Below are 11,874 nucleotides of genomic sequence, written 5' to 3'. Positions count from 1 at the left end.
TTTTTAAAAGCCTTCTTGAGTGTTCTTCTTATCGTCTACCCAAACGTATTTCATTGAAAACTTAGAGCTTTTAGTTTCAGTTTCTCCTCTAATATTTATTTCTCTGAAATTAGATCCAAATTGATTTCTGAGTGATAAAATTTATCATATTCCCCAAGTTAATGCCATGTTAACGAAGTTACTTTCTTTTGAATATTATATATAATATTGAAATGATATGTATGTTGATATTTCAAGGTTGTACAAATACTTAACTCATCCTTTTAAGTTTATTTGATTTTTGCTGGTTTGTCATTTTTGGTAGTATGTGTTTTATTTTATTTGGATCTGTTTTGTCTTAGTTTTAAAATGAAATAACTTATGATTCTTTAAGTGATAGTTCATCTAAATTTGATCTCTCCACAGATTCAGACCAGGATGTAGCCCTCAAACTTGCCCAGGAGCGAGCTGAAATTGTTGCTAAATATGACAGAGTAAGTATTCATATTTACTCTTTGAGTTTTATTAGGAAAAAACATATAAATAGAAATGGATTTGCTATTAGGAGAGCTTGATTACAGAACCAGTCTGTTTACTTCATGTGACCGTTGAAGTTATCTTTTTTCTCTGACTTCATCTCTAAATGTTCTCTCCTTCCTTGCCTCTGCTCCAGCCTCTTAGTCTCTTGCTGTTCTTCCAACACATCAGGCTTGCTCCTGACTCAGGGTCTTTGCACTGGCTCTTTCTTCTGCCTAGAACACATAGATCCTGGATATCCTCATGCCTCATCGCCTTAACCTCTTTCAGATTTTTACCCAGGTGCCACCTTCGTGAAATCTCTGAACACACTGTTTAATACTCTTCCTCTGCCTGCAGCATTCTGTCCCTTCTTTTATTTATTTTTCACCATTGCAATTATTATATAACAGTCTATATTATACTTTATTTGTTGACAGCTCTCACTCCTAGAATATAAATTCTCTGAGAGCATGAATTTCTTTTGTTTGCTTTACTCTTGTAGTATAAACACCTAGAAAGGTTCCTGACTCACACTAGATATTCAACAAATATTTTAATAAGTTATTATATGGAATTAAATACCCACTTTATTCATAACTTATATGTGCTATTAAAAATTTACTCTGGATCTGAAATTCTAAATTACGCATTTGTATATACTCTCTATTAGCATTTTATCCTTAAATTAGTTATGAAATCTGGTTTTTAATGCCCTAGGAAATCACAGTTGTTGACGATTTACGCGTCTCATTATTTCTTAACCTCTTGAGGTCTGTGAGTTGCAGCAATGATTTATAAATGTCATGTTTTATATTTATATCACTTGCATGTAATTTTATATCTGTTATTTTTCATTATTGTGAGAACAACAGGAGCATGGAATTAGAGAAAGCCGTCTGGACTGTGTCCTGCTTCCAGGGAGGCATACAGGCAGTACTCGCTCAATGGCTATGTTCCCAGAGTTTGTTTTTAAGTGGTCATTTGGAACATCAGACACAGTTTCCCATTACTATGATTAGGTTTTGGGTAGTCCATGAAAAACCTAATTAATTTATTTAACTGCTTAACTAATTTAAAACCAATAGAACTGTCAGTCATTCATCCTTGCATGCTTTTTTTTTCCCATGCAACTAACACTTAGTGACCAGGCAAGGTAGGCATTGTACTAGGTCCTAGGGATTCATACTACGGACATGAGTTAGAGCTGTTTTTGCCCACAAGATGCTCATGGCTTACTTGGAGAACACATGAGCAGGCAGTTATAAAGTACCCTCGGATGGAGGGGTTTACAAGACAGTTGGGTACTGAGTCTGAAATTTGAGGGATTGGTTCAAGGGTGTCCACTCCACAGCCTGCAGGCCTCATGTGGCCCAGGATGGCTATGAATGAGGCCCAGCACAAAATCCTAAATTTACTTAAAACATCATGAGATTTTTTTTGTTTTTGTTAGTGTTTGTGTATTTAATGTGTGGCCCAAGACAACTCTTCTTCTTTCAATGTAGTGCAGAGATGCCTAAAGGTTGGACATCCCTGGATAGACAGTTACATTTGGGGTTTCTACACTGACAGTGTGAGTTAACAGCCTCAAGGGTGGAATGGGAGAGCAGTGGCTGAGGACAGAGGTCTGGTTGTACTGGCAGTTAAGAGATTCTATGAAAAAGACACCAGAAGAATAGCTGGAAAGGGATGAGAACCAAGAGAGGTGATGTCATGTGGGTTGAGGAATAGAAAGTGAGAAGTAGCACTGCTAAGTGCTTCAGAAAAATCCATTTGAACAGGATTGAAAAGTGCCCACTGGTTTTAACAATGGTAGATCGTTTTTGACCTTTGCAGGAATCATTTCAGGGCTGATATATCTGTGAAGTAAAGAAGCAGAGAGACAAGGGAGATAGCCCACTCTTCTGAGAAGTTTGGATGAAAGAACAAATACTTTTCTTTCTAAGACATATTCACTCAAAAACTTTAAAGTGTGACAGGTTGTTCTTGAGTGACTTTCTTTTTCTCCTTTGCTCCCTCCTTCCCAGGTACTCACAGGAACCCAAGTCTGAGCAAAGCCTCAGTACAGGTCAGCTGTTGCTGACATATGGTATCTTCTAAAGTGTGTAATTAGAAAATAGTGATGATATTGCCAAAAATATCAATATGTATGTTTTAAAGTTAGCTAAGGTGGATGGTGCCTCATTTCCAGCTCTTACTGTTCATATATGAAAATGGCTATCCTTTTTTTGGTCTTTGTATTTAAAAAAATTATTCAATTTTACAGGTTTCCAATGACACCCTTCTTTGTTCTCTGTTATAGGGACGAGAAGGTGCAGAGATTGAACCTTGGGAAGATGCTGATTACCTTGTTTACAAAGTCACAGATAGATTTGGCTTTTTACAGTAAGTTGCATAAATTTAAATCTAACGTTTTTATTATAATGCTTCTGTGGACACCTGTGATATTTACTTTATTTTATTTTATATTTATTTTTTATTATTTTTTAAATCCTCACCTGAGGATATATTTATTGATTTTAGAGAGAGAGGAAGTGAGAGAAAGAGAAACATCTATGTGAGGGAGAAACATTGATCAGTTGGTTGCCTCCCATGCATACCCCAAATGGGGCTTGAACCTGTAGCCTAGGTATGTGCCCTGACTAGGAATCAAACCTGCAACCTTTTGGTGTATGGGGTGATGCTCCAACCAACTGAGCCACCCAGCCAGGGTGATTTTATTTATTTTTAATAGCATGCTATGAATAAGATTCCAAGACTTGTCTTGCAACATACTGTTGTTATTAAATTCCTGGCATTTTTAACCTCTGTGACTGAAATTCAACTATTTTGTAAGAATACTATCTTTAATACATATTTGTTATATTTTTGTAAGAATCATTAAGTGCAATAAATGAATGCCATTAATAATTTAACAAAATTAAATGGAAATGAATAACAATTTGTATTTCAAAAATAATTGTAAAACATGTCATTTTATATAAATCCATTTTTTAAATAATGAGCAATTAGAACTTTTAGTTTTATGCAGCCTAAAATTGAGTGATGAAAAAAAAAACCCATTAATCTTCCTTATAGTTGTAAATGTATTTGTATTATTGCTTCTCAAAATTAATTCCATTTATCCTGAGTATGTTATATAAAGGGTTAAGAGAAGTCTAGACTACTATAAAGTGGTTAAAGGGATTTTGACTCTTAAAAACATACTGTAAATGATGTGAACCTACCTGTTCTGATTCTGGAGTTGTTTAGTCAGATTCCTGTGGGCTGGAGACCTCTGTTCTTTTCTGTAGTTTGTTTGGTTCCATATAGTTCAGTGATTAACTTCTCATTCAAATGTATTTTTCAGTCTTATTTACTATAAATAGGAAAAAGCCAGAGATTTTTATTTTATGATATATGATTAAAGTTGAGGAAAAAATACAGTTTCTTATATAGTTCAGAGCAGTAACTTATAGTACTCAGAATTTATTTTCTCCTTTTGTTCAGGTATCTTGCATTTAGATAGTATTTGGTTGTTTGATGCTTTTCTCAGAGTAAAACAAGCAAAGAGACACAGAAACAGTACTCTAAGTTAGAGAATATGTGCTTTTCCTGTGGTTTCACTGGCTTAGTTAACCATTTCATGCCTCATGTGTAAAACAGAAATCATTAACTGCTTTACATACCTTACAATGTAGAGGAAGATTTGAAGACACAAAATAATAGAATACTATACAAAGGACAAACATAAAGTGTTATTATTATAACTAATGACATTAGCATACACAAAATGTTCTCCTGAGTAATTATAATTGGAAGACTTTGAACTTCAACAAACTAGCAGAACAGTGTTTAACTATGATGACAGTACTGTTCTTAAATTAACCTCTCCCCACTTCCACTTTTCTTTTAATTTAAATAAATCAAGCTTGGCCACAAATGTGGCAGGAAATATGTACACATTTCTGTGGGTTAATGTGCAAATCTGAGGTATGTGAGTAAAGTTTTGGAGGCAGGTTGAGCACTTAGCTCTGTCAGGAGCAGTGGGTCCCACACTAGTCAGCTGGGAACTGTTTTTTTTTTTAAAAAGATTTCTGGCGTCTATCCCAGATTTTGGTTTAGCAGGTGGAACACAACTCAGCTGATTTTGACTGCTGCAATGTTTCTGATGGCAGTGAACTATTCTAAAAGGTGTGCTAATCATGAAATGGTCTAATATAGTACAAAGTACACAGGAAAAAACTGTGCATTCCAAAAGGATCTAGTAATTACCTAAATTTTTGTTCTCCTTGCTTGAAACAATATGAGCAAGTTTCTGGCCCAAGAGCCTAGCCTGTACTTGACAGTCTAAAAATCACACTCAGTTATTTTGTGCTTGTTTTTTGCCCTCTGTGCTGAGGTCCATTTGGCACTAGTGGGGAAAAAGTCAGTCCATTTATTTAATAATATCGGTTAATATTTATCGAGCACTTACTGTGTAACAGGCACTGTTTTATGCTCTTTACATGGATTAACTCATCTATTTCTCTCAAAAACTCTTTGGGATAAGTATTCTTTTTAAAAAAAATCAGTTTTTTAGATGAAAATGAAGCACAGAGATCATGCAGCTTGCCTAGGTTGTGCTGACAGTGTCAGATCTGGCGTGCGGACCTTGGCAGTCCTACAACAGAGCTGTGTTCTGAACTGCTGTGTTACACTGCTTGTTACTGCTCTCCCTTATTTTTAATAAAAGAAACCCAGTAGAAGGCTTTGAAATTCCTAGAAAGAAAAAGGGGACAAAGAGTGCCTAATGAGAGGGATACTGTTCGAAACAATCACGTGTGCTGAGTTAATGCCCAGAGAGCAAAGCTCTCCACTTTAGAAACGAAGCTGATTGATACCAGTTTTCATACCACCTGTCGCACTAGATTTTCTTTCTATTTAGTCCTTGATGCTGTCCTAAGGCAGGCAGCTCAAATCAAATGAGAATAATGAAACATAGAAATGGATTTTAGTATAATGTTAGGCTTTATTAAATTTTACCGAAATCATTTATTTTTGTTACAATGTCTGTCTAATGTCAGTAAATCACTTTCTCCAGAGGTCTTTTCTGGTGGCTTTTATTGGTTGTCACTGTAGATTGGAGTTCTTTGTGCTGTTGAATAAAGTCACATGGCCTAGGTATTTAGATATTGCTCCCTGTCACACCTTGATCGAAAGAGTATTTTTTTCTTAGTTCTTTGCAATTTTTGGTAGGTTCTCTAATGAAATTGGATTGTAAGTGTCAATGTTAATAAAATGCAATGGCAAAAATGAAATTTGTAGCCTTCACTGAAGGCTACTGACTTCATATCTAATTATAGTTTTAGTAAGTTAAATTACTTGTTATAGTATGTAAAGAAGGATGACAGTAATTAACAAATGTAGTACAGGACTAACTTGGTTCTGTAACAGATTTCACAATAAATATGAAAACTGTTGCCAGACCAGCTTGGCTTGACACTGGCACAGGAATGTCTTTGTTGAGTACTCAGAAATGGGGAGCTCTCCCTAGTCTGTCCCCAGTCTGTGTGCCTGTGATCACACTGCTTTAGAAAATGGAGGAATTGAGCTTATTTAAAAAGTTAGAGAACTTTAAACATTTGTATCAAAAATAGCCAGTGCAACTACTCTGCTCAACAAAGAATGCTTGGTATTTGGATAAAGATAGATAATGCTTTTAGGTCACAAGTTATTAATAGAAGAAGTAGAAGGAAATTGTACCAAAAATAAAGATAAAATTAATACCAAGCTTCAGGTTTTCAACTCCTTATCAAAATACATATATTTATAAAATTAGCAGATTGTAGTTTACTATAGCTGTGTAAATGTTGGAAAACCAGAAGAAAGATGGTTTTGTTTTTAAATAATAATCTTTTGATGACAAGGGCTTGAAAACTCTCTGTTCACCTAATAATTTCACCTAGAGTAAATGTAAATTTAGACAAAATTTACTATAAAAATAGAAAGAAAATTTAGTCAGTATATTCAACTTAACCGATTTTAACAAGTTTCCAAAATGAAAGTTTATCTTGTTATAGAAATGCTCCATCTAAGCTATTAAAAAATTATACACTTGTACTCTAATTAGTAATTCTAAATTTAATAGCAGATGAAAAAATATATCCAGTTAAGATCTTTCTCTTTTCAGAGATGACTATGTTGTTGTCATTGTTGTTTTTACTTACTGTATTTCTGTGAAGCATTGCTTCTTACTGACAGCTTGGTGTTTTCTTTGACCCACTTCTAGGTGCTTCTTTCTCTTACAGGATAAACCTTTGTTTTCTAATGCAGAGGGAGGCAATCATTTTCTGTAAAGAGCCAAATATTAGATATTTTTGGCTTTATGGACCCTTTGTCACAGCCATTCAACTCTACCATTGTAGCATGAAAACAACCGCAGACATACAGAGTGTGGTAGTATTCCAGTAAAACTTCATTTACAAAAACGGGCAGTTGCTGGATTTGATCCAGAGTCTATAGTTTCCTGATCTAAAAGAATACTCCTCTCACCCAGATTTTGGTCCTTTTATTTTCCGGCATGAAGAGTTTTTCGGTGGTAAAGTAAAGACACATACGTGCATGCAGGCATGTGTTTATCCTTCCCTTTGTACATTCACCCAGCAATGTTAGTGTATTCCTGCAATGTGCTGGTACCTGTGCCTGAGGCTGGTGCAGTGCTTTACAGGTGTATTCTACATTGTGTGTGGCTCTTGTTAGAGCAGCATTCCCTTGGTTACTTCTTGGAAGGCTGTGGAAATTAATATATTTCGGTATAGAAATTTGAGGAGGAATAGTTTTTTGGAGATGAGTGTTATTTATGTACAGAAGATTTTGTATAAAAGGTTTTAGGGTATGAAATAATATGCAAGAAAGTGCATATAGGAAAACTTGACCACATTCTTGAGCTCTATCATCAATCAATGAAGTCTCAAGATTTATTACAAAATTCAACATACGTTCATGAAAACTCAACAAAATGGGTAGAGAAGGAATGTATCTCAACATATTAAAGGTCATACATGATAAGTGCACAACTAAGATCATTCTCAATGGGGAAAAAAACTGAAAGCTTTTCTTTGAAGATCAGAAATAAGACAGGGATGCCCATTCTTACCACTTTTGTTCAATATAGCTCTGGCTAAGACTTCTGAAAGTCCTAGCCAGAGCAATAAAGCAAGAAAAAAAAGGCAACCAAATCAGAAGAAAAGAAATAAAACTGTCTCTATTTTCAGGTAATATGATCATATGCATAGAAACCCTAAAGACTCCACCAAAAAGAAAACAAAAATGTGTTAGAACTAATAAACAAATTCAGTAAAGATGCAGGATACAAATTCAATATACAAAAAATCAATTGTGTTTCTGTATACAAGTAACAAACTATCAGAAAGAGAAATTAAAAGAACAGTTTCATTTATAATTGCATCAAAAAGAATAAAATAACTAGGGATCAATTTAACCAAAGAGGTAATAGATCTATACTCTGAAAAGTATAGGACATTGATGAAAGAAATGGAAGAAGATACAAATAAATGGATGATAGTCCATGCTAATGGATTAGAAGAATTAATATTGTTAAAATGTCCAGTCTACCTAAAGCAATACACAGATTCAAAGCAATCCCTATCAAAATTTCAGTGGTTTGTTTTACAGAAATAGAATAAACAGTCCTAAATTTGTATATAAACACAAAAGACCTTAAATTACCGAAGCAATTTTGAGCAAGAGGGACAAGGCCTAGTGTCAAACTGTATTACAAAGCTGTAGTAATTAAAACTGTATGGTATTGACATAAAAACAGACATACAGATCAGTGGAACAGAATTGAGAGCCTAGAAATAAACCCACATATGTATGGTAAATTCATTTACAACAAAGGAGACAGGAATATACAATGGGGAAAGGATAGTCTCTTTAATGAGTGATGTTGGAAAAACTGGACAGCTGCATGCAAAAGAATGAAATTGAACCATTATCTTACATCGTGCACAAAAATCAACTGAAAGTGGATTAAAGACTGAACATAAGACCTGAAATTATAAAATTTCTAGAAGAAAACATAGGCAGTAAACTTCTTGACATGGGTCTTAGTTATGATTTTTTTTATTTGACACCAAAAGCAAAGGCAACAAAAGCAGAAGTAAACAAGTGGGACTATATCAAACTACAAAGTATCTGCACAGCAAAAGAACCCATCAGCAAAATGAAAAACCAGTCTATTGAATCAGAGAAAATATTTGTAAATCATGTATTTGATAAGAGGTTAATGTCCAGACTATCTAAAGAACTCATAAAACTCAATAGCCAAAAAAAAAACCAAACAATTTTACAATTTGATTTAAAAGTGGACAGAGGATCCGAATAGACATTTTTCCAAAGAAGACACTCAGATGAGCAACAGGTGTAGGAAAAGGTGCTCAGCATCACTAATCATCAGGGAAATGCAAATTAAAACCACAGTGAGATATCACTTCATACCAGTTTAGAATAAAAAAAACAAGAGACAAGTATTGGTGAGGATGTGGAAAAAAGGGAACCCTTCTGCACTGCTGGTGGGAATGTAAATTGCACCAATATGGAAAACAATATGGAGGCTCCTTAAAAAATTAAAAATAGAACTACCATATTATCTAGCAATTCCACTTCTGGATAGTTATCTAATAGGAATCAAATCACTATCTTGAAAAGATATTTGTACCTCTATGTTCTTTGCAGCATTATTTACAATAACCAAGACATGGAAACACTCTAGATACACATCCATGGATGAATGGAAAAGAAAATCATATATACATTTATGATATGTCTTTACAGTATTGTGACATAAGTCAGACTGAGAAAGACAAATACTGTATGATGTCACTTATATGTGGAATCTTAAACAAACAAACAACAAATTCATAGATACAGAGAACAAATACATAGTTGCCAAGGGCAGGGCTGGAAGTTGGGGGCAATGGGTGAAGGTGATCAATAAGTATAAACTAGATGTAAGTTAAGTCCTGTATCTAATGTGCAGCACGGTGACTATAGTTAACAATACTGTATTACATGTTTGAAAGTTACTAAGGGGGTAGATCTTAAAAGTTTTCATCACAAGGAAAAAATTTTAAAAAATCTGTAAGCACGTATGCTGATGGATGTTTAATAAACTTTAATCATTTTGCAATATGTATACATATATGAAATCATTGTTATAGCCTAAAACTAATACATTGTTATGTCAATTGTGTCTTAATTTTTAAATAAATAAATTTTAAAATGCATATTAAAAATGTTTGGATAGCAGGAGTTCAGTAATGGTTTGGGGATCGTAATGGGGACTGGATAGACAGCCAGATTCAGGTAGGGTTGTGACAGGGCAAAAGGATTATGTAAAATATTGGGTCAGATAAAAATCTAAGACTAGGTTTGTGTACTCCTGGATTTTACCTAAGGCTGACCATGGTTGTGTATGTATATTCTGGCATTCCTCTCTCCCAGGATTTCAATAGCATAATTTGAGGTTAAGTTAGAATGGAGTGCTGTGTGCATCTGTGTGCATCTATCTCATCTGGAATTTCAGAAAGCACTTGGTTCTGTGAGATCTGCCAAACACAGACCGTGTAGCCTGAGCAGATGATCAGCATTATTTCACAGACAAGTGCAACACTTGGTTCTGAGTCAGGGTTGAGAATAGGTCTGTCAGCCTTGTTTAGTAAATAGGAGGACACCAAAGAAATGCACCCAGCAACTTCAAAGAACTTCTCCTGTGATAGGCAGCTATAGCTAGCACTTCATTTGCAGTTAGAGATGTTTAAATAAATAATTGTCAGGATCAGCTCAAATCAGCTGTACAAAAGGTTCATCTTGCCCAGGGTAGCCTACTAACCCCAGAAATTCTATTCTTGGTGTGTACAGAGGGTGCCAGATGTTCTTATTCTTTCAAGGTGTCACTGCTGACTAATTACCTAGGAAGTACATTCCAGAGGTGTCAACAAGCCCTCTTTTGCCAGTAAATAAAGAATGGATAGGTACACTTTTAAACCAGAAATTATATCCCATATGGCACATACGTCATAGGCCCTAGTAATCAGGATTACAAATTAGCAGGGAAATTTAGACTAAGAGCATAATGAAAGCTGTAAAAAAAAATGAGGGTGTCACATTCAGTATTCACTTTACAGGAGAAAAACAACAAAAGACTTTTTATATTTAAATCCTCTAAGTTTCTTGACCTCTTGAGAATTGATTTTTCAGCCTTTTCATATACTCCTACAGTAATCTAAAGATCTTGTTGATCTTAATGCAAACTTACTGGGTTAGAGATTGCTGAACGGCTCCACATTAGGCTAAGCGTGACTAAGTGAAAATGTTAGTTTCCTTATCTATGAAACAAAGGTTTGGACTATCTCTCTAAGATCTCTTTTAAATATTACACTTTTTTTTGGTCAGTTGTAGCTTCATGGTTCACCTAAGGACTCATCAGGGTAGCAAAGGGTGCCCCTGAAATACTGGACTCTTAAATACAAATGTTTTACATTCTGGGAAGAGGTATTATTTGATGTCAAGAGAAACTAAGGCAAGAATATGTACATATCATTGCCAAAACATCAACGCTACTGAGATAAAAACTCGAAGCATATAACTTTGTTTATGGATGGCACGTATTTTTATATTTTTGACAGTGAATATAAGAGTCTCAGAATATTTTATATTAGAGGTGATATCACAAAATTACTGTTTTAGAAAAGTGGATTTCATCTGTTACTGTACATTAAAAAAGTCATCCCCATTGAAGTTTTCACAAATGAAGATTTCCTTATTTACCAAACAAAAATTTTCTTTTTAATTCATAAATCTGTTAGAGATTATTTTGTTTTTCTTTACAATTTCTTTTAAGCAGTCACTTATTGTAGGCCATGGTTTGAGCCAGAGAGAAGAGATGATGGTCTAGAGTAGAGGTTGGTGAACTGTGGCCTGTAAGCCAAACCCAGTTTACCACCTGTTTCTGTAAAAGTTTTATGGGAACAAAACCGCACTTAATTTACATTTTGCCTGTGTCTGCTCTACAATGAAAAAGACTGCATGGTCTATAAAGCCTAAAGTATTTATTATTTAAATGTTTACCTTTATAGAAAAAGGTTGCTAATGGTTCCTAGTCTAGAGTGGTGTTTCCAGTAGAACTTTATGCATTGGTGGAAATGCTCTTTCTATATCTGCACTGTTCAATATGGTAGCCTCTATCTGCATAATTATCATGTACTTGAGCTGTAGCTAATGAAAATAAATAACTGAATTTTTAATTTAATTTAATTTTTAAAAAAATTTTATTTAAAACTAAATAGCCACATATACCTAGAGATTACTTTATTGGACAGTGCTGGTCTAGAAATG

General features: G+C 34.5%; 1 protein-coding gene across 3 annotated transcripts in view; it reads left to right on the top strand.

Moving 5' to 3' along the window:
- Positions 1-11,874, top strand: part of USP6NL (USP6 N-terminal like) — a 178,683-nt gene that overhangs the window by 107,610 nt on the left and 59,199 nt on the right. For all 3 annotated transcript variants that reach the window (XM_028505655.2, XM_028505652.2, XM_028505654.2), the window contains 2 exons: positions 406-473; positions 2,798-2,880. In XM_028505655.2, the coding sequence (XP_028361456.1) occupies positions 406-473; positions 2,798-2,880 (151 nt within the window). The remainder of the gene's footprint in view (positions 1-405; positions 474-2,797; positions 2,881-11,874) is intronic.

The sequence above is a fragment of the Phyllostomus discolor genome, chromosome 1 (genome assembly GCF_004126475.2).
Source record: "Phyllostomus discolor isolate MPI-MPIP mPhyDis1 chromosome 1, mPhyDis1.pri.v3, whole genome shotgun sequence".
NCBI classification, from domain to species: Eukaryota; Metazoa; Chordata; class Mammalia; order Chiroptera; family Phyllostomidae; genus Phyllostomus; species Phyllostomus discolor.
Note: the sequence above shows the minus strand (reverse complement) of the source record. Positions and strands in the feature narration are given on the sequence as shown.